This window comes from Diorhabda carinulata, chromosome 10, assembly GCF_026250575.1.
Source record: "Diorhabda carinulata isolate Delta chromosome 10, icDioCari1.1, whole genome shotgun sequence".
NCBI lineage: Eukaryota > Metazoa > Arthropoda > Insecta > Coleoptera > Chrysomelidae > Diorhabda > Diorhabda carinulata.
The window spans coordinates 5,610,842-5,632,127 of NC_079469.1; the positions used below are offsets into that span (position 1 = coordinate 5,610,842).

Below are 21,286 nucleotides of genomic sequence, written 5' to 3' on the forward strand. Positions count from 1 at the left end.
ACAGCCATAGATAACGTGATGATTTCGTTTTTTTACTCTGACACGCCTCTATAATCTACTTACAAAACAGCCTTAAATAATCAAAGTCGCATCTAAATAAAAAATAATTTCTATTATTCTTATACTAAAATCCAAAAAATAATCACATGAGCAGTTACATTTATAAAAAAATATTTCTCATCTTTATTTTTTTTATTTAGTTTGATATTCGATTAATTTTCACGGTACTTTGACTAGTGCGGTTACATAGTTAGTAATTTTATCGATTGTTTTGTTGTTTCACATCACAACAAGAAGCTAGTCGAACACGAACATTCATTTTATAAGTCGTAAATTTAAAATTTCGGTGATCAAATAAGTGCGATGAAATTCCAATACAAGGAAGAACATCCTTTCGAAAAAAGGAAATCAGAAGGAGAAAAAATTAGAAGAAAATATCCTGACAGAGTACCCGTAAGTACTTTGAGATAAATTTTCCGACAGGTGTCGTGGAAAATATATTAAAAAAATCTAACTCTTAATATCCTTTAAACAAATAAGCGATTTAAGTTAGATGGAATTTACTATATTTTTAGAATCGGTTGTTACATATTTCAAGGATTTTGTAGGAGAATTTTGTTAATTTGGCAAAGATCATCTGTTTAGTATTTACGTTGTATGGCGTTCAAGGTCATCGATTTTCTTTGTGTATTTTATTAACTAATATTCTGATAAATCTTTATAGATTCGTACATTTTTTACAGTATTGATCATTCTTGTAGCCCTATTTTACATGATTTTAAACATTTATTGCTTATTTCCTGTAATAGAAGCTAAATGTAGAGAAAAATTTTTTACGCATTTTCTAATCTTTACAGACACTTTCTACATTTATTTATTGAGAGTTAGATTCGGGGATTTTTACAAAATAGATATATTTTCTGATTCATGATATTCATGGACTGGGTCCATATATATATATATACAAATACGAATTTAAAAAAGCATAAGTACATTACTTGTATATGTTTTCTCTTATTACCCTTTCCTTATAGGTAATTGTTGAGAAAGCACCAAAAGCAAGGATTGGTGATGTTGATAAAAAGAAATATTTAGTGCCATCTGATTTAACTGTAGGACAATTTTATTTTCTTATAAGGAAAAGGATTCATTTGAGACCTGAAGATGCTCTGTTCTTCTTTGTTAATAACGTCATTCCACCTACTTCTGCTACAATGGGTTCTTTATACCAGGTAAATAGTGAAATATCGATTTTGTTAAAAAACTTGTGAAATAATAATGACTTGTTGAATTTTTTATGGGTCATAAAGATAAATTGAATTGTTCTAGGATTACTCTTGTTAACATTTTCAATCTTAGATACAAAGTAAATTGTGATTCAAATGCTTAAACATTATAACTTACAATTAAGAATTTTAGTATTTTAATCTGCTTTTTTGATAAAATATCTTCAATAGAAGGGGAGGACTGGAAAATTTAGTGTGACGAACATAGTTATTTGTTTTGTGCAAAAATACAATGTAGTTTTATTTATATATTAAAAAAAATAAGGCAGTATATTACATATGATACCACACCTATTAAAATATGGTAAAACAAAAGATTATTTTTATGAACACATTAAATAAAACATTTATCAGTTGAATAAACTGGTTTGAATATCATTGATCTCAATTTTGTTTATGTACAAGTTCATGTTTGTGAATAAAATGGCCAAGTCTGGAAATAATTGCTAATAATGATAAAAAAATCTATTTTTAGTATGCAAATATATCAAATGACACATGTTTTGATTAAATTTATCATCAAGTTTGTGCAAATATTATCAGATGATTATCTATTTTTAAAGAAGACTAGGGGTAAAATCTGCTTCCCTTGAACCAAAACTGATAAAAAAGTGATGTTAAGAGGAGATTTTAACAATTTGGGATATATGTGGGGCCACATATTCACTCATAATGTAGAGCATATCAGAAAAGAGCCTGGTTTCAATTTAAACCATTTAGAATTACTGGTTCTTTCCATTTTTGATATATTATTCATTTTCAGGAACACCATGAAGAAGATTTCTTCTTGTATATAGCTTATTCTGATGAAAACGTCTATGGTGAACAGTAAAAAGAGATCTTGACAGTTTTTACTTAATTATAATCTAATAATTCACACTTACGATTTATTTTTCAGCAATCTGATTTGAATGTATTATTAAATCACTCGTTATTATGTGATTAAAAATTACAAATTTTATTTTTTTGGTTTATTGATTCTTGTATATGTTATTTTATATCTAAAACCATCGTTTTGGTAACATTTCAAGCACATTATTAATGTTAAGAAAACTTAGATTAGGTAATAGAGTATTTTGCCATCGGATATCTTAGAACTTGGTGGGCTTAATGTGTTATAATTAACTTTAATTTAAAAAAAATAATAAAATGTTACGTTAATATTTGGAATTAGCCAATTAATTTTACCTTCCCTAATTCCTTTCATGTATAAAAATGTATACAGAACGTTTCAGTTAAAATAATCTACCCTAAATAAATTTTATGGCTACATTTATGTTTAAAAAGTGGGAAACGTTAAAAAACCATATATATGAGTATAGGTTTTACACTCCCTTTATTTAATTACATAGAACACCCTGTATGTTTTTGGATTTTAGATAATTATGAAAAAATCCCTATTTTATTCTATCAGATGGGATTCCTCTTCCACAAGCCTTTACCATCTTCAGCAGATCCCCGAAAGTGTTTTCTCTGCTTAACCCTAGTTACTTCATCGAGTCTTTTCTTTGTCTGTTTTTTTACAAAAAAAGTGCTCAAGACGTGAAATAAATCTTTCTTTTAATGGACATGGAACACCCTGTACATTTTTAAATTCTATATAATACTAAAAAATATTCTCATTTTCTTCTTTCTGATAAGGATTTCTCTTCAATAAGCTTTTGCCATCTTCAGCAGATCCCCGAAAGTGTTTTCTCCGCTTACTCCTAGTTCTTTCATCGAGTCTTTTCTTGGTATACAAGTGTGCAAAACTTGACTTAAATCATTGAAAAACTTCGGATAATATCAATTTCTTTCATTTAATGGACATGGAATACCCTATACATTATTATATTCTATATAATACTAAAAAATATCCTAACTGATGAGGATTTATTATCTTCAGCACATCCCCCACTGTTTTGCCTCCGCTTGTCCCTAGCTTCTTTATCGATTTTTCCCTTGGTCTGTTTTTTTAAAGTGTTTAAAATCATTTAAGAACTAGGGATAATATCAAATTCTTTTTAGAAAAAGTTTGTTTTAACAACTATTCTATAATGACTTTGATATCAACAACAGTTGAACTTGTTAAAGTTTTTAGCACAATATGAAACATTTTTGAATAATTTGTATACATAATTCAACTATTGATTTCAACTTAAGAACAAAATTTTCATAAGTAAAACTAAGAAGGTTAAATTATATGATATAGTTGGTTATTATAACATTGGGCCTCGACTCTCCAGCCAAATACCATAAAATGTTATAACTAGAACTTATGAGCAGACAGACATCTCCATTTATACAATTTTAGTATCTAACATCTTTATAGAGTAAATTTATCGCATTAAAAAGCTCGTTATAATATTTATTAGAAACTTAATCCTATTTTTCATTCTGTTTATCATCTTGATAAAGAAGAGACCAATTTTTAACTAAAAAAGAAGAAATCTAACATCTATGACAGTACTACAAGCACTTGAGTAACGATTTCAAAATTTGAGTTTTAATTTTTAACTCTGAACCGATTTATTCTATTTTACATTAGTTTTTACTTGAAAAATTTCAATATATCAATTCATAGTTTATATTACGTTTTTGATTGATTTTCATTACAAAAGTTTGATCAATATGAATATAAAAATGGAATCCGAACAAGTGAAACCTTTAAGTACGAATACCGTTGAAAAATCAAAGTTTAAAGCAGACACGGTACCAGTTTCCGAGATTTCTATTAAAGAATTCCTTAATTTTTTAAGGACAGCTTATCAGGTAAGTGATATTCACTTACACAAAAAATATGAATATAATGTGGGTAATTCTAAACAAAAATATGTTTGTTTTTAAATCAAGCATTGAGATCAAATTTACGTTAGCATCAAGAGTCACACTATTTTCATTTATTTATTAATTTTACTTATTGGGGGTAATGATAAGCTTTAATTAATAACGAAATATGCATTTTATAGCACTAACCTAAAATTATATTTTGTGTCACGTAAGGCTTGAAGCCAAATGCTTGTAAAAAACTACTTCTTTTTAACAACCTGATTTATTACTTGTAGTCCCTAGGAATAAAAAATAAAGTTTATAATCGACATAATATTCCTTTGAATCATTTTCTATCGATATTTAGGTTCAAGACAGCATCGAAAATATTTTGACTGCGAATGGTATGTCAGATGCCATAGAATGGCTAAAGAGAAAAGAAACTCTTATGTTACTAAATCAAAACAGCGTCAGCTGTCAAACTACTATCGATATAAATGGCGATGGAGATAAAAAAGGTAAAAAAATAGTAAAAACGCGACAAACTCTTCTATACATAAAGTAGAAACGGTGGAGGTTTTACATCACGTGACTAATACGTCGGCAACAATATTCATATCAATCAAATCGCAATTTCTATCAATTCATTAGGAATAATCGTTCTGACTAATATTCCAAAGGTCGAATTGGTAATTAAAAAAGAAATTAAATTTTTCTTTCTTCTTCGGTAAACATCTTCAACCGGAAACCTCCTGGTCTATGTCACTAACGTATAGAATAAAGCTGTAGAGAAATATAGGGAAACCAGAGCAATTCCACTGGACATATGGAAGGCTTTTGATATGGTTTGACATGACAACCTCCTAAATAAATTAAGATCGTACGGTTTATCGTCCTCACTCATCGACTAGCTTAATAGCTTTCTCAAATACCGATCGATCCAGATCACACCTCAGAAAGGTCTAAGGTCATCGTTGATGCTATCCAGGGATACAACTTGTCCCCTACTCGATTTCTTCGGTACATCAACGAGCTACTTGACAAAACCCCAAGCCCGATCCAGTTGTTCAAATTAACTGCCCCAATAAACTACTCTACTACCCAAATTCCTAGACAGCAACAATTCACCACCATCATCAGATTTAGCCAAGGCAGCTTCACAAAAACTTGGAGCAGTTTTCTAATCCTCTACAAGGTCCATATTTCTCCATCTTTGGAATATTGCTCGCACATTTGGAGCTCGGCTCCCAAGCATACCCTGAAGATACTCGACTCAATACAAAAGAGAGCAGTTCGACTTATCCAGAGTTGACCGGAAACTTGGACAGCTTAGAGCATAGAAGAAAGTTCGCCGACTGACTGTTTCACCAATACTACCACGGCAAATACCCTTCCGAGCTATCTAACATAATACCGCCTAGAGTAGTTTTTGCAAGACCTACTCGCTAGGCAGACGTGACTCGTAGACGTCCAGAACTTAAATTTATCGGGACCCATTTCTTTAGAGAAGTGCAAACCTGTGGAATCAGCTACCAAATCACGACTTTCCCGAACACTACAATCTACAGACGTCCGAGATCAATATCCACAGGCACGACAGGCACCACTTTAATTACTCGAATGTAAAAGGGTTTACCCTCATTTGCTTGCTTTTTACATAAGAAAAACACATAATTACAAGTATCCGTAACAGACGTCAGATATAAAATTCAAGCACATATCGGTATTAGAAACAAACAGCGCAGTTGCCACTCTTTGAAATATATAATATGAATAGATGTTGCCAAATGTATCTGTCCCTCTTGTGGTGCATCGGACCTAACCACAAACCTAAGAAATGTCCAAAATCAAATTCCTCTACTTGCAAAAAATGCGACGGTTCTCCCCCCGCTATCCACTCACGTTGTCCGAAAAGGATGTAACCTCCAAAGTCCCCCAGGAAACTGCCCCAATCACCCTGGAAAACCCCCCAAACCCTTTCTACCGACCCAAAATCCTAATCGAAATCCTGCAACCACAATAATGAAAATCATCTCCACATCTCGTGTGCTAGTAGCTGAAACGTTACAAATTACAACCAAGTACCTCCCACTGAAGTACATCAGATAAAACCCTACCTCCCACACCCACCCTACATACTCTTCGTGTATCTTCGGTGTTACAGGTTTTCTGCGGTTTCCTTGCAACCTGGTGAACCGGTTCCCCAGCCAAATGGCCGGCGATATGGAATAACGCAGCTGCAGTTGTACCTGCCCGCCACCTTTTAAATTAAAAATAAACAAAAAAAGATCTCAAAAAATAAAAAAAAAACCCAAACCGAGAAAGACCTTTTTGCTTGTAAGCCTTCTGGTCAAAAATCCTAAATCTTCGCTTTTGCTCCTCCAGAAAAGTTAGCTACCACCACAACCCCAACCCCGTAGAGGAGCATTCCTATATCAGGGACCCCTCCAACAAAATCAAATTTTTTCTTATCCTACCAAATTCTATCCAACGAATCTCTCTCTGTTTTAAATATATGTTAACCTTAGTATAATGCCTTCTGAACCGATGAAAGAGGTTGAATTTATAACAAACTCTTGTGCTCGTAAATTAATCTGTTTGTCAGCCATATTCCGAAAATAACTGTTTGTTAATATACCGTTACAAATATAATCAGGCCCTTGATTGACTCAATTTTGAAAATTCTTCAGATATTTACAAATTGTACGTAATTGTAAACACTATTTACATTATACTATTAAGTAGTAATATAAGCATTCCCGTCTTACGGCATTTTAGGTATTATAAAATGTCAAAGTTCATCTAACCTCAAAATGCGATAACGTCAAATTCAACTTTTAATACGTTCAGTTATTCACGTTACGTTAATTATATCGTTGTCTCTTTTTAAGATCACTACTGTCAATTCAAAGAAAATATTATGTTTGTCTTCCTGTTGGTCTTGTGAAGAAGACAATCGAGTTTTCATTGTTATGTTTGATTCCAATTGCTAGAAGAAGATAGATAGTATATAGAAAATATGTGTTCGACTAATTGTAAATTAAGTCACGTGATGGAAGACCTCGACCGTTTCTGCTTCATTTATCTCTCTTTTTGAGGCACTTTATTCTATTTTTAAAAATTTTGCTAACTGACCAACTCCTGGAAGTCTTTGCTTCTTCTATTGGCATTTTGGAATTTGTAATTCCGTACATTACATTATTACATAAACACGATTTTTTAAAATAGACATTATTAATTTATTTGCTCACGATTCTTAGAAATAATGGTTCAGCTCATATATAATACTTCTATATGGACAGTTGGTATGGGAAAAAAACCTTCCTACGTTACGGTGCCAACAATATTAATTATCTCTCTCGTTCGAGACACTTTTCATATACTGCGCATGCTACATGCGCACAAAAGATGCTCAAAATTAACTGACGCGCTCGGAGGAGAGAGAGAACGATATACCATTTGTTTCCCTTAGTCGGAACTCCTTCCACTTATAGGAACTGTCCATATAGAAGTATTACATACATAGCTCAGCTATAGCCAGGACCGGATTTGCTTCTGAATTATATTTCAATTTTTTATTAAACTGAATAGTTGCATAGTGATCGGAAACGTGTGGAACGTTACCTGTCAAGCCGTTTTTGATTTATGTAAACTGTTAGTTTTCGACAAGTGTATTTTCTATACAGAATGTACAATTACAAATTGGAAATAATTACATTGAAAAAGTACAGAAATAAAAAAATCGAGACAGCACTGAAGAGATAAAAGTAAAAATTGAAATTGCTCGCAGTGCATTTTATAAAATGAAAAACTTTTTTCGATGTGAAAACTCGAATAACGAATTGAAAAAAAAAATGATAAAATGTTATATATACTCGATCCTTTTGGGATGGAGGAAAACTGGAAGACTTTGAAATGTGGATATTGAGAATAATACTACGAGTATTATGGACGGATAGAGTCGCAAATGAAGAAATTTCACGCGAAATGGCAACACAAAGAGAATTATTTACTAAGAAACCATCAAATTAGAGTACAACGATACGAATTCCATAGGAAGTGGTTTAACTGCACATCGAACCAATTGTTTAGAGCAGCTGTAATAAAATACAAATAGTCATGATAGTCGGCAGCCTTTTTCCTAGAAGAATTTTCTACATTTTGGTTCCATTTTTGTTCAAAACGAAATTATTTTTTATTAAACTCAACGAGTGTTCAGTGTTTGGTGGTACTTTTGTCTTTTTTTTTAAGAATTACGATGTATATCCGAATAAATCTTCAAGCTTCAATTTTTTTTTCTTATTCTCTTGACCGAATTCAATCATTTTCTTTCTGACAAGGTTACAACTTAACGTTTGATTACAGAACACAGTTGATTTAACAAACTTCTGGTCTTGTTCTGTGTCAGTTTTTGCTCACTTTTCTCATGTTTCAGCTACTTAGCACAAATTAAAAGCGTTCCAGAACGTGTTGAGTTGAAAGAACGATGTTACCATATTCATTATAAAATTAATGATTGTTATTATGGTTATACTACAATATTTTCTAATAATTTGTCCACAATTTTGCACTTCGGAATATTAAATTTTAAAATGTTATAGAAATTTGTCGGAAAAAAAGTGCAGCATCCCTATGCGCCGGAGATTGCGAACCCCTTAAACGAAAACTCAGTGAGGTAATCTCCGAAGGCCTTCTAGATTCTGTATTACCTTACTTGGTTCATCCGACTAGTTCAAAAAAGAGTGTAGTATCAGTAAAAATGAACGAAAAAGCGGAAAAACCAGCTACCAGTCAATCTTCTATAACGTCAGTACCGCAAAACGAAAAAACCTTATCCCGAAGAAGATCTAGCGATCCCGTTCTTAAGCCTATTACTAATAAAACGGAATCCGAAGTCGAAATCAATGTTTGCGATGAACTAAAGTCCGCCAAAAAAACTTTTTACTGTAATCAAAATTTGCTAGTTTCAAAAATGGGATATTTCGCCACAGTGACGCAAGGACAACGTTTAGAAGACATGGATATATCTGTACATTGCGACATCGGGATATTTGAATGGTTAATGCAGTGGATAAAAAAAGATAATTTACCGAAAGAAGAATGGCCTCAATTAGAATCGAATTATGTTGTTCCGATATTAGTATCAGCTGCTTTCCTCGAAATGGATACTTTGTTAGAAGATTGCCTGTTGTTTTGTCACGAACATATGAACGAAATACTCAAAACTAACACCAATTTGTCGTGTTTAAATGATATTGTTCTCACCAGGTGAGTATCCGTGTCACCGAACCATTTTCGAACTTTAACCTTCTTAGAAAAAGTTTCTATAACGTCGAAACATAAATATATTATTTTAGATTAGCCGCCATGTATACTAACGTCGAAGTAGAAGCAATTAAAGATAAAAAAGATAAAATTCAATCGAGACTTTTCACCAAACTCATACAATCTCTAGCCGAACCGGAGCCAGAAAGCGTTAGAGGTCATTGGTGTTCTTTAGCGAGAGTATTTCGATGTGAAAAATGTCAATTGCTTATTACCCCCGACGTGGCTGCTAAGATACCTTGTTTACCGCCTTGCATGCGGCTTCAACCAAACGGAACCATAATAAGTTTACATATCAGGTAGTATTCAAGTCAGTCAACAAATTTGTATTAACAGACAAAAATGCAGGGACAAAATTAATTTTTTTAAAAGAAATAACAAAAGGGATTCGAAAAAGGGTTACTGCAAGTGTTCAAATTCATCCCCATCCATTTACGGCAACGTTTATCAACGGAGAGGCAAGTTCGGCAAAGCACGTTAAGCTGAAAATTTCAAATTCTTCTTCAATTGCAGCTCGGAGTCGGAAAGTAACGTAACGAATCCTCGTCTGCATAACATGCCGGATGTTCGCGAGTACTGAATCGTTGTCCATTTGACTCCGAGCATTTTCAAATAACTTTGGCTCGATACGTGACCCTCAAAAAAATACGCGCATGGATACTTAACCACAATCACCCCAGGTAGGTTTAATTCTTCTTCAATGAAGACATGAGGATTCTGGATGTTCCAGTGCACGCAGTTATGCCGATTGACCGTATTGACCGAAGATTGTTTCATCCGACCACAAAATAAACTACTGGAACTGCAGATCATCCTGACTGGTCTCCCGATAGCCACAATTCAGATTGGTTCGGCTGCTAATCTAACATCAGCACCACTGTTTCCATATTTTCGTTAGTTGTTACAGATACTGGTCGTCCAGAACGTGGCGCGTCGGCAACAGAGCCCGTTTTTAAGAATTTCTGGTATGTCTTCCACACTTTTGAACGGTTGAAGAACAAATTTGTATCGGTTATTAATTCTGAAAATGCGTCTACTGGACGAGCACGTTTTATAACACAGGCACAACATCCTTCGTTTCAATCTTTTTCGACGGCATTGCCAGACTTATGAGCGTTGCCGGACTTATGCCGATTTTTCGAGAGCGTTGCCTGACTTATGCCGACCTCTATATTTAATATTAGAATTTCTTCCACCATTTTTTTTGTTAAATTGAAATTTCGCAATTTCTAAATTAAGTACGACCCTGTTCTAGATTAAGGGGGCTTCACACGCTACAATGAATCCTAACAATGTGATTGACTGATTTATTGCTCTAATAAGTCTAAAGTGTAGAGCACTGTTTACACGTTACGATAAATTGTAAAAATTTTTTGTCAAATGTCACTTGTTACTACCATCCTCGTATCGTTACCATAAACCATAAATTGTGACAATCTGAGCGTCTAAAGCCGCCTTTAGTTATTATCATGGTGATTGATAGCGGATTTAATCCTCAAACGAATGATCAGTACTTAACAAATTCTATTGGAAGTTATGTTTTCATTTTTTAACGGCGATTATTATTTATTTTATTAACAATAATTTCAGTAATTATTAAATATTCTGGACGAGTTGCAAATGCTGTTAATGTCATTAATGCTCAAACTAAAATTTTGTTAAAACGATATAACACTGTTGTATCGTTTTACCGATCATTAGTGTTCCTTCTTTCAATAGATTTGTATGAGGGAGCTCTAATTTTGTTAATTAAAGTTTAACCATAAACTAACTTCAAAATAACCAAGTGTGTAGTGCAATTATTATGAATTTCTATTAAATGTAGGTATTTTGTATGAAATTTAACAATAATTTCTTCAATATTGAAAGTCTAACAAATTTATATTTTTTTATCACGAACTACTATTTATACAACAAACTTATTCTAAAGAAGTTGTAGTTTTAATCAAAACTATTACTTATTTTTTTAAGAGATCCAAAATGGGATATAAACACTTATATCGTCAAATTATTCAAAAATTTAAAATCATGGAGAAAAGTATATTGGAGATTATGGGGTGATGCTCATTTTCTTTTTTGTTCAACTTGTTTACGATACTTTCCATCTAATCAGATCGGTTGGTGTCGTTATCATCCTGATACTCCACAATTTTTCACTTTGGACGCCCAAAGAGCGCCACTACCTATAGGAAGGTTCCCATGTTGTGGAGAAAGAGCTTATAGGTTTCAGCTACTTGAAAATTTTAATGGTTGTAACTGTAGACAACATACGGTAAGTAAAGGTATTAATCAACCCATTTTTTTCTATAGATGGTAAACTTTGAAATTGTTGACTGTACCATTGGTAAACTAAACATTATAGGTACTTGCTGAAGATGTTAAAGACACTGCAGTATTTGCAATGTTAGAAACTTATAGACATTTAATTGAAGAAGAACCTCCTCAATTATTATTTCCCGACAAACTTACAAGACTCGTAGCAAGAGGTAAGATATAGATTATTATACTAGATACAGTATTAGGGAGTTAATAAAAAAATACATATAAAATATTCCACATTTTTATTATAATAGTTTCCAATATATAAAGATATATTAATAATTATATTTTATTTAATTTTCCTTAAACATAATACTTGATTTTTCATTTTGACCCTACTCTGTTTTAAAATATCTTCTACTAATGTTAGATCTGATTTTTCTAATTTGGGAACGTGGGCAAAAGCTTCTTCGAAGTGTCCTTTGGCGTTATCAGATAAATAATCTTGAAAAATCTCTTGTAAAACCTCTAGGTCTACCATAGCTTGTTGAGCACCTTCTTTACTAAATTTCTGAACGCAAGACATTAATCTGTATAGTTCTTCTGCTATTGTTTCAACTATTTTAATCAATATAATGTCTAAAAGATTCGTAGATACGTTGATTATTTCTAAATGGACATTGATAAGATTATTAATACATTCTTTAGCATAAGGACGTATATCCGTAGGAGTTATATTAATATCCCAATCGAAACGACCAAGATACATTGAAGGTTCTATAGTACCTACAAGGGGATCACTTTTTTGCTCCAAATATTTATCTAGAATGGATTTTTCCAACATTTCTAGATTATTTCTATTTGTTTTAATGGGCGTTTCGATAGAAGTGAAACCAGTTTCTTTAAATTTTTTACAAATGTGATCTAAAACTGTAGTTTTAGTAAACATACAATTAGATAAAGTTATTAAAAGTCTGTTCTCCCAAGCTGGAATGTCATGACAAGGTCCCGATTTATGAGACCCTACAGGTGTACCAATAAGTTGAGAAACCACTGGAGAGCTATCGTTACAATCGTCATAATCTTCTGTTGATGACAAATCGTTCAAAACGTCGTAAAAAGCAGATAATATATTATCGACTTGCTTTTCAAGTTCTTTTCGCGCCGAAGGATTTTCTAATAATGAACTTTCCCTTTGTTCGGCCGATAAAGCCGATTCCTTAACTATCTGTATTACGTCTTCTATTAACCTTAAAAATTCCAAAGGTAAATCCGTTACACCTGTATGTTTTCCACTGAAACTGATCTTCCAATTTTCCGGAAGCTGTTTGATTTGCTCGCAAGTTTTTTGGAATAATATACTCATGCAATGGATGCGCAAGTCTATTAGTAATCCTGCTATAATATCCAGAGCTTCGTTCGGTAAATCCAATTGAATTAATGTAGAATAAGTTGACCGAACTGATCTTAGAAGTTCGGGAAGATATAAAGCAACTTCATCGCGTTCAAGACTACTTAAAGAACCATATTGAATACGTTCAGATTTGTCCAAAGTATTGGGAATTATACTGGCTCTGACGTATTTAGAAAAATATTCAATTGCTGTTAATACCATGTGTTTATACTCAACCTTAAATAGAAAAAAATATATGGATCTTAAGAAAAATAACAATTCGTTCTTACCTGTCGTCCTGCCTCAATTTTTACTTGTAATTCCCCAGAAAAATACGCAAGTCCTATCTTCCAAAAATCAGGAAAAATTTCCGAAGTTACTGCACAAATTTCATCAGTAAAATTAACACAAGCAGGTACTACGTTAACATCTATTTGTGACTTTGTGTATTTGGAAGCTGAGTTTTGTTTCTTAGTATTCTCAGATTTATCAGTGGATTTGTGGAAATCGTATATTTCTTTAAACTTCTGGTTAATGTGTTCCCATCTACTTTTAATCGCATCCCAGGCAGCATCAAAAGGACAGTCTAGATTTACTAAATGTCTTATAAGACGTTTTTGCTGTTCCACTGTTATTGGCATGGTTTGTAAATCTTTATGTAACTTTGTTTGCAGCTCAAATATACGCTTCTCGACTTCATTTAAGGCTTCCCTAAATATGGGTACTTCAGTTTTATCAAACAAATTTTTAACTCTCATATAATCATTTATGACTATGTCATAATCCCCTTTTTTAATATTCCTTTCAATAACACAAGGAAGACAAAACAAGAATTTGTATCTGTGAAGGACATTTAATGCGTTTCTGGTTTTTTCGGCTCTGTCTTTTCTGGTTAAAACATCGTCAAATAATTTGCGAGCTTCTCTTTCTGATTCTTTGATAGCTCTTTCTAATTTTATTGTTGGAGTGCTACCAAATACAGAGGCATCTTGTTCAAATTTTTCTCTCAAGTTAATGAGTGTATCGATTTGATCCATTACACTGTTCAGATTTGCTTTTAAAAACGAAAGTTGTCCTTCTTTTTGGCTCTGCACTTTCCTTGTTAAATATACTAGACCTGCTTTTAAGTCATTAAAACTTGTGGCCTGATGATTTTCCAAAAGAAACCAGGCTGGGGAGAAATTCTGACTCCCAATGTCTCCACATTTACCTAAACTTATTTTTAATTACTTAAAAAAGTGATAAAATTATTATGAAATACCTGGAAAATAGGCTTGAAGGTCTTCTTCACTAATTTTGTTTTCTGTTTCTTCCACTGACAATCCTAAAGGATCTTCTTGTTGAAAACTACTTGGGCTCAAAGAATGTCGACCCCAAGAGTACATAGGAGTTTCTTCAACCCACACAGCACTTTCTTTCATAGGTCCAATGGTAGCTAAATGGTATCCCTTAAATGTAACATTACAAGTACCGGTGCCACCATATTTTGTTGTTACTATAACATCCCCTTTACCTTTTATAGGTCCTATAAAAATCACGCATAATTGATATTGTTCATACAATGAAAATTTATTGTACCTGAAATTGCTATAATTTTATTTGGAGACTTCCATTCTGCCGTTAAAAGACAATCCATGCCACAAATTGTTAGTCCTATAAGATCCGATGGTTTTCCGCCGAAATTTTCTCCTCTAATTTTAATCCTAGTCCCTGGAGGTCCTTCATTTGGAGACAAACCTGTAACTATGGGGGGCGGTGCCATACTTTTATCACTTTACGAAATTTCGAGCACGTTTTATTTTTCTGTGTTAGGATTACTTGCAACCATTTATTCTTTCAAAATTAAAACTATTTACAAATTATTACTACAAAAAATCATAAATTAACATAACCTTAATTTTCTGCTTCTTTTTTGTTAAATCTCAGACTATATGAAAAACTAAATCGATATGGTTGTCGGTCATTCGGATCAAGAAAATCTAGTAGTTGTCATATTAAAAAAGAAGAAGAGAAAATTACTGTAACCTACAATATTAAAAATCTCCCTCATTTTTAAATATTTTCCACAATATATATCGTCTCAAATGGGATCAGTAAAACCAATATTTCGTGATCTGAACGCAGATGATCCTGAACCAGAGACTACAGAAATAGAATCGCTTTGTATGAATTGCCATGAAAATGGAATGACTAGACTTTTGTTAACAAAAATTCCTTTTTTTAAAGAATTAGTATTAATGTCTTTTACCTGTGAACATTGCGGATACCAAAACAATGAAATTCAATCTGGAGCGCCAGTTGCCGATAAAGGTGTAAGAATATCATTGAATGTAACAACAAAAAAAGATTTAAATCGACAAGTAGTGAAAAGTGATTATACAAGTGTAAAAATAGCGGAATTAGATTTCGAGATACCTTCAAAAAGTCAAAAAGGAGAAGTAACTACGGTAGAAGGCATTATAGATAGAAGTATAACAGGATTAGAGCAAGACCAACCTCTTAGAAGGATTCAATTTCCCGAAACGGCAGCTCAAATTGATGATTTCATCAATAAATTGAAAAGTTTGAAGGAAGTAGAAACTCCATTTGTATTAATATTGGAGGATATATCAGGAAATAGTTTCATTGAAAATCCCAATGCTCCTCGGGTAGATAGTAGTTGTACTACTAGCTATTTCACTAGAAGTAAGGAACAAAATCATGAATTGGGTATATTTACTCAAGATGAAATAATTGAAGAAAAAGAAAGTAATATCCTTCACCCTATTGAAGAAGGAGAATTTACATTAGATGATTTGGAAAGGGAAGTTTTACAGTTTCCTACAAACTGCCCTTCTTGTAATTCTCCATGTCAGACAAATATGAAAATGACCAACATTCCCCACTTCAAGGATGTTGTAATAATGGCTACAAATTGTGACATTTGTGGACTCAAAACTAATGAAGTTAAATCAGGAAGTGGAATAGAGCCAAAAGGGCTAAAGATAGAAGTAGATGTAAAAAGTAAAGAGGACTTCTCAAGAGATGTTCTTAAATCAGAAACTTGTTCACTAAGTATACCTCAACTGGATCTAGAAGTTGGACCACATGCTTTAGGAGGACGATTTACTACCATAGAAGGTCTCTTACAAGCTATGAAGGATCAACTTTGTGATCCTAAACATTCTCACATGTTCGGAGATTCTGTAGACCCTAAGTCCAAAAAAGAATTTGAAACATTTTTGGAAAAATTTGATGAGATTTTAGAAGGAAATTTAATGGTTACTGTAATATTGGACGATCCTGCAGGGAACAGTTACATTCAAACAATGAGAGATGATGACCAACCTGATGATAATTTGAGAATATTACATTATGAAAGAAGTTTTGATCAAAATGAAGAATTGGGCCTAAATGATATAAATACTGAAAATTATGGAGCATAAAATCATCAATTTTTCCAAAATAAAATGTTTCATATGACTAATGTTATGAATAATAAATATTTTATTGTTAATGTTGTTTTATTAATCTGCCTTTCACATGATAACTGGAATACCTGATCCATTTTTCCCTATACCTAAAGTAACTTACCAGAAATTTTATCTGCCTTTAGACCCTAATGTTTCTGACAAAAAATTCGTATGTAAGGAAGTTTTCTGGTGGGACGGTTTCGAAATAATACCGCCTCGACCAAAGCTAGGCTTGTTAAGTAATTTCACAAATCGTTGTGATTTCTCACAAGATACTGAAGAAAGTTCTGGAGAATATAGTGAGGAAGAATCAACGACCACAGGTTCATCTGATACAGAAGGAAGTGCTGAGAGTGACCCTAAACCAAGATTGAAAGTAAGTATGTAATCAACAGTCAATTTATTGAACTGTGAATCTTTTCGTCTTAGGTAGAATTACATTCTTTATCTGTAGTTCTGTATTACAGCCTGTCAAAAGGAAGCCTAAACGCAAACTAGAGACAAGTGTCTGGCAGCCAAATATATCTGCTAGAAGTAATCAAGACATTCAACGTGCCTATGAAGAGAAAACAATAAGAGAAATAACGGAATTTTTGAATCGAAACATAATCATAGATACCCTAACCAAAGGAAGAGGGGTTTCTAAAAATTCAACTCCAGTAGGTATGTAGATGTAATATTCAGAGGGGTTATAGTATTAGATGTGATCAGTGGCTGCGATTTGAATATGATGTTGTAGAATGTTATTTGCCACTGACAACAATACTAGTGTAACATTTTTATTTAGAGTGAAGCTTCGATTAAAAAGTTATTTTTGTATATTTTTATTATTAAAAGTGGGTTTTTATAATTATAAACTCATGATTATTGAGTGTATTTTATTAAATTTTCCATTTCTAGGTGGAATTTGGGTGAGGTTAGAACAAGAATGGAAAGAAACATCACAAAAAAATAAAACACCAGCATTAACACTTCCTGGAAAAAATAGATTTGCAAGGGGGAAATAGAGAAGATGTTGAACAAAATTCTGTAGTTACTTAGTAGCCAATAAAATTGTTTTTATGCTTAGGAAATTTGTTATTAAATATATATTTTTGTAATCTCATAAAGTAGAACTGCCATAAAGGCTAAAAAGGTATGCTCTAGGCTAGTGCTGAAGTGCAAGAGACTCCGACAGAATATGCCGAGAGATAGCTGCAGGATCCAGTTCGTTTGGATGCCCGGTCACTCGGGCAACGACGAGGAGTCATTCGCCAGATTGGTATCGACGAACTCACTGATGGGCACAGAACTCATCTTTGGTGTAGCTAAAAGCGTTGATATCGCGTCTCACAACGTAGTGCCGTTGGTGCATGGAGGAGAACGAAACCGCAGACCACGTCATCTGTGAGTGTCCTGCACTCATAAGAGAGCAGTTTAAACAGGCCTAATCACATCAAAATATTCAAGCCAAAGCGCCTGATCGGCTTATCAAAGAACATCGTTCTTGGGTAACGTCAAATTGGGCACGACTATCTGGCCTATCTGAACTATGAGGTAGAGCTTCACAAATCCAATTATGAGATCATTTCAACATTTCTCTTCACTTACTTTTCGCCATACGGATTTGCCCTTTGTTTTTTTTTCCATCAGACGATTGTTTTTTTTATTTAAATCCTCCACTTCTTACAACCGCTTTGAATCTTCCTTGATTCTTTAAACCCTTTGATTAGATTCCTACAATTCAGCAAATGTTTTATTTCCTTTTTATCGGTTCTTTTCATTTATTTTTATGGATCAGCAAATAATTTTATCCGTCCAGATTTAATATCTGTTTCTAAGTCCTTATGGGTTCATAGTTGAATATAACATAGGTCTGTCGCGCTCTCCTTAAGGGTTTGAATGAAAAATCAATTTTTACGACTATTTTGTTTATTTAATAATTAAAAATTACAACAATATACCTCATTGGCTGACGTAGGAGGAATAAACAAACATAAATTCTCGATATATAAAAAAAATCTGAGTAATCGATGATAGAATGTGCTTTTTAAAATCTATTTCTTCTCTGTGTTGATGGAACTTGATTGTAAAATAAATATACAATTAATATAATGGCTTTTATGTAGATTCAGCTAACTTTTCTGCTTTTTGTACAACTTCTTCAATAGGACCGACCATGTAGAAGGCTACTTCTGGTAAGTGATCCAATTCACCAGCAAGGATCTTTTGGAAACCCTGTAAAAAACAAATTATATGAATATTTCTCTGTAAAACAAATCAAATTGGCGTGTTCCCGTGACGTCGATTGCAGTATTGCGCGTCCACATTTCATCACAGAGAATACCTCGGCCTAGAAGACAGTAATGGGTTACCCATGCAGCAACCTGCTCCCGCAAAGCCATTCTATTAACGGTTGCATGCGCCATTTGGTCACTGATAATTAAAATTATTGAAAAAGTCCAGATTTTTGCGTGGCCAGTTGGTCGACTCTGCAGTTCTTTGTGAATTGACCAGAGTTACAAAATATTTATATAAATGGCTGTGATATAAATTACAGATAACTATTTTATGGTGAAAACTGAACATCCTGTACAATTAAATTTGTAATCACCTTAATGGTTTCTTCAAGAGGTACAAGTTTTCCAGCGTGACCAGTGAATACCTCAGCTACTTGGAAAGGTTGTGAGAGGAAACGTTGAATCTTTCTGGCACGAGATACAGTAAGTTTGTCATCTTCAGACAATTCATCCATACCCAAGATAGCAATAATATCCTGTAAAGAAATTCAAAGTTATTAAATGAAGTTTTTCAAACAATTATATTCATAATTACTTACTGACCTGTAAAGATTTGTAATCTTGCAAAATCTTCTGTACATCACGGGCTACTTTGTAGTGATCAGCTCCAATGATGTTGGGGTCCATAATACGAGATGTAGAATCCAATGGATCCACAGCAGGATAGATACCCAATTCAGCAATAGCACGGGACAATACAGTAGTAGCGTCCAAGTGAGCGAAAGTGGTCGCAGGGGCAGGATCTGTCAAGTCATCAGCAGGTACATAAATAGCCTGTACTGATGTAATGGAACCCTTTTTAGTGGTGGTGATACGTTCCTGCATACTACCCATATCAGTGGCCAAGGTCGGTTGGTAACCTACAGCTGATGGGATACGACCCAACAATGCAGATACTTCAGAACCGGCTTGAGTAAATCTGTTATAAATTATATAATTATGAAGCAGAGAAAGAAAAGTTGGTTTCTTTTTCAATACCTGAAAATGTTGTCAATAAAGAGCAATACATCTTGTCCTTCTTGATCACGGAAATATTCAGCTACAGTTAATCCAGTCAAAGCGACACGAGCACGGGCGCCTGGTGGTTCATTCATCTGTCCGTAGACAAGAGCTACTTTGGAGGTTTTGTCTTTTAAGGAGATTACTCCAGATTCTATCATTTCATGGTACAAATCGTTACCTAATCAAATTGATTAACTTAATTCCAATGTATTTTAATATTTTTTAAGACTTACCCTCACGGGTACGTTCTCCTACTCCCGCAAATACTGAATAACCACCATGAGCTTTAGCTACGTTGTTGATAAGTTCCATAATTAATACGGTTTTACCTACACCGGCACCACCAAACAAACCAATTTTTCCACCCTTGGCATAAGGAGCCAAAAGATCTACTACCTATTACCAGAATAAAATCATAGAGAATATACAGGATTTTCAATTATTTAATTTTGGAATAAAATTACACAGATTCTAAATTCAAAACATACATACCTTAATACCAGTTACCAAAATTTCTTGTTCAACACTCATATCGACGAATTCGGGCGCTTCGGCATGAATGGAAGCTCTTTTATCAGTCTCAATTGGACCCCTTTCATCAATTGGTTCCCCAATTACATTCATGATACGACCTAGAGTAGCTTCACCAACGGGAATACGAATAGGGTAACCAGTGTCATTTACTTGTTGGCCACGGACGATACCTTCAGTACCATCCATAGCGATCGTACGTACAGTATTTTCTCCCAAGTGCTGAGCAACCTAAAAAGCAAAAAGAATTAGATTATTTAGAAATCAATGTTGTAAAGTATTTCTCCAAAATTAATTTATTTACCTCAAGGACCAGCCTTGGTGATCGATTCTGGACTTCCAATGCATTTAGAATTGGTGGTAACTCTTCGTCAAATTGAACATCGACGACGGCCCCGATGACAGCTACTACTTTTCCTTGTGCCTTTCCAGCTGCTGCGGCAGCTTTTGCAGCAAAATCTCGTTCTGGCAATAAAAAAATAACCTATTACCCTTCGGTTTACGTAAGTTTCAAAATGGCGATCACTTGATAGGTGAGGGGTTATGTAACTACTAAAACTGGACGAAAAATAGTGTAATTTCACAAATTAGAATGATACTGGCCATTTATGCAAGCACACCACACTATTTTATTAAAGAATTAACAAAACTTGTCCCGCAAACTCAAAACTGGAATGATGGCGACCCGGGGCCCTACCCGGTAAAGTTCAGATTGAAATTACTTACTTTGAAGATTGTATGAAGAAACTACTTTTAAGGATTCAGAACCAACTTTTTCAATGGTTTTTCCAACCAAAAGGCTGGAACTTGCTCTTGCTACAGCACCCAACATTGTCCAACTTCGACAAGAAGGTAGACTGCAAAAATGAAGTTTAGATAATTACTTAATTCTGTTCACCACCGCTAGTAGATACTTCCTCTATGCGTAAAACTCGAGTGTTGATATTTGCGCAATGAATCCCCTCCTTAAATCATTCTTCTTTCTTAAGATTTATTAGAAGCAGCAAATCA

The 21,286-nt window shown here is 33.6% G+C and overlaps 5 protein-coding genes across 6 annotated transcripts; 3 read left to right on the forward strand and 2 right to left on the reverse strand.

Annotated features, from left to right (window-relative positions):
• The first annotated feature begins 68 nt into the window (after nucleotides 1-68).
• On the forward strand, nucleotides 69-2,456 carry LOC130898468 (gamma-aminobutyric acid receptor-associated protein). The gene is made up of 3 exons (XM_057807802.1): nucleotides 69-453; nucleotides 1,035-1,232; nucleotides 2,050-2,456. Exons 1-3 carry the CDS (start codon nucleotides 364-366, stop codon nucleotides 2,116-2,118), a joined length of 357 nt encoding a protein of 118 aa, XP_057663785.1. The 5' UTR covers nucleotides 69-363; the 3' UTR covers nucleotides 2,119-2,456.
• Nucleotides 2,457-3,702: 1,246 nt separating this feature from the next.
• Nucleotides 3,703-17,536, forward strand: LOC130898464 (SANT and BTB domain regulator of class switch recombination). Of its 2 annotated transcripts, none has more exons than XM_057807798.1 (9): nucleotides 3,703-4,037; nucleotides 4,402-4,552; nucleotides 8,636-9,302; nucleotides 9,392-9,658; nucleotides 11,331-11,631; nucleotides 11,722-11,845; nucleotides 16,607-16,839; nucleotides 16,931-17,126; nucleotides 17,364-17,536. In XM_057807798.1, exons 1-9 carry the CDS (start codon nucleotides 3,897-3,899, stop codon nucleotides 17,468-17,470), a joined length of 2,187 nt encoding a protein of 728 aa, XP_057663781.1. In that variant the 5' UTR covers nucleotides 3,703-3,896; the 3' UTR covers nucleotides 17,471-17,536. The 2 variants fall into 2 exon arrangements, with proteins under 2 accessions (XP_057663781.1, XP_057663782.1); XM_057807799.1 differs by having other exon boundaries at nucleotides 3,707-4,037; nucleotides 9,026-9,302.
• LOC130898463 (exocyst complex component 2) lies at nucleotides 11,914-14,874 on the reverse strand. The gene is made up of 4 exons (XM_057807797.1): nucleotides 14,590-14,874; nucleotides 14,273-14,536; nucleotides 13,302-14,221; nucleotides 11,914-13,248 (listed from the first exon to the last, which is right to left on the reverse strand). The coding sequence occupies exons 1-4, from the start codon at nucleotides 14,771-14,773 to the stop codon at nucleotides 11,968-11,970; spliced, it is 2,649 nt and encodes an 882-aa protein (XP_057663780.1). The 5' UTR covers nucleotides 14,774-14,874; the 3' UTR covers nucleotides 11,914-11,967.
• LOC130898466 (zinc finger protein ZPR1) lies at nucleotides 15,090-16,507 on the forward strand. The gene has a single exon (XM_057807800.1). The coding sequence runs from the start codon at nucleotides 15,096-15,098 to the stop codon at nucleotides 16,434-16,436; it is 1,341 nt and encodes a 446-aa protein (XP_057663783.1). The 5' UTR covers nucleotides 15,090-15,095; the 3' UTR covers nucleotides 16,437-16,507.
• Nucleotides 17,537-18,356: 820 nt separating the features above from the next.
• Nucleotides 18,357-21,234, reverse strand: LOC130899089 (ATP synthase subunit beta, mitochondrial). Its single transcript, XM_057808833.1, has 8 exons — nucleotides 21,002-21,234; nucleotides 20,580-20,740; nucleotides 20,237-20,506; nucleotides 19,978-20,140; nucleotides 19,721-19,922; nucleotides 19,286-19,661; nucleotides 19,057-19,218; nucleotides 18,357-18,680 (listed from the first exon to the last, which is right to left on the reverse strand). The coding sequence occupies exons 1-8, from the start codon at nucleotides 21,105-21,107 to the stop codon at nucleotides 18,564-18,566; spliced, it is 1,557 nt and encodes a 518-aa protein (XP_057664816.1). The 5' UTR covers nucleotides 21,108-21,234; the 3' UTR covers nucleotides 18,357-18,563.
• Between the last annotated feature and the right edge of the window lie 52 nt (nucleotides 21,235-21,286).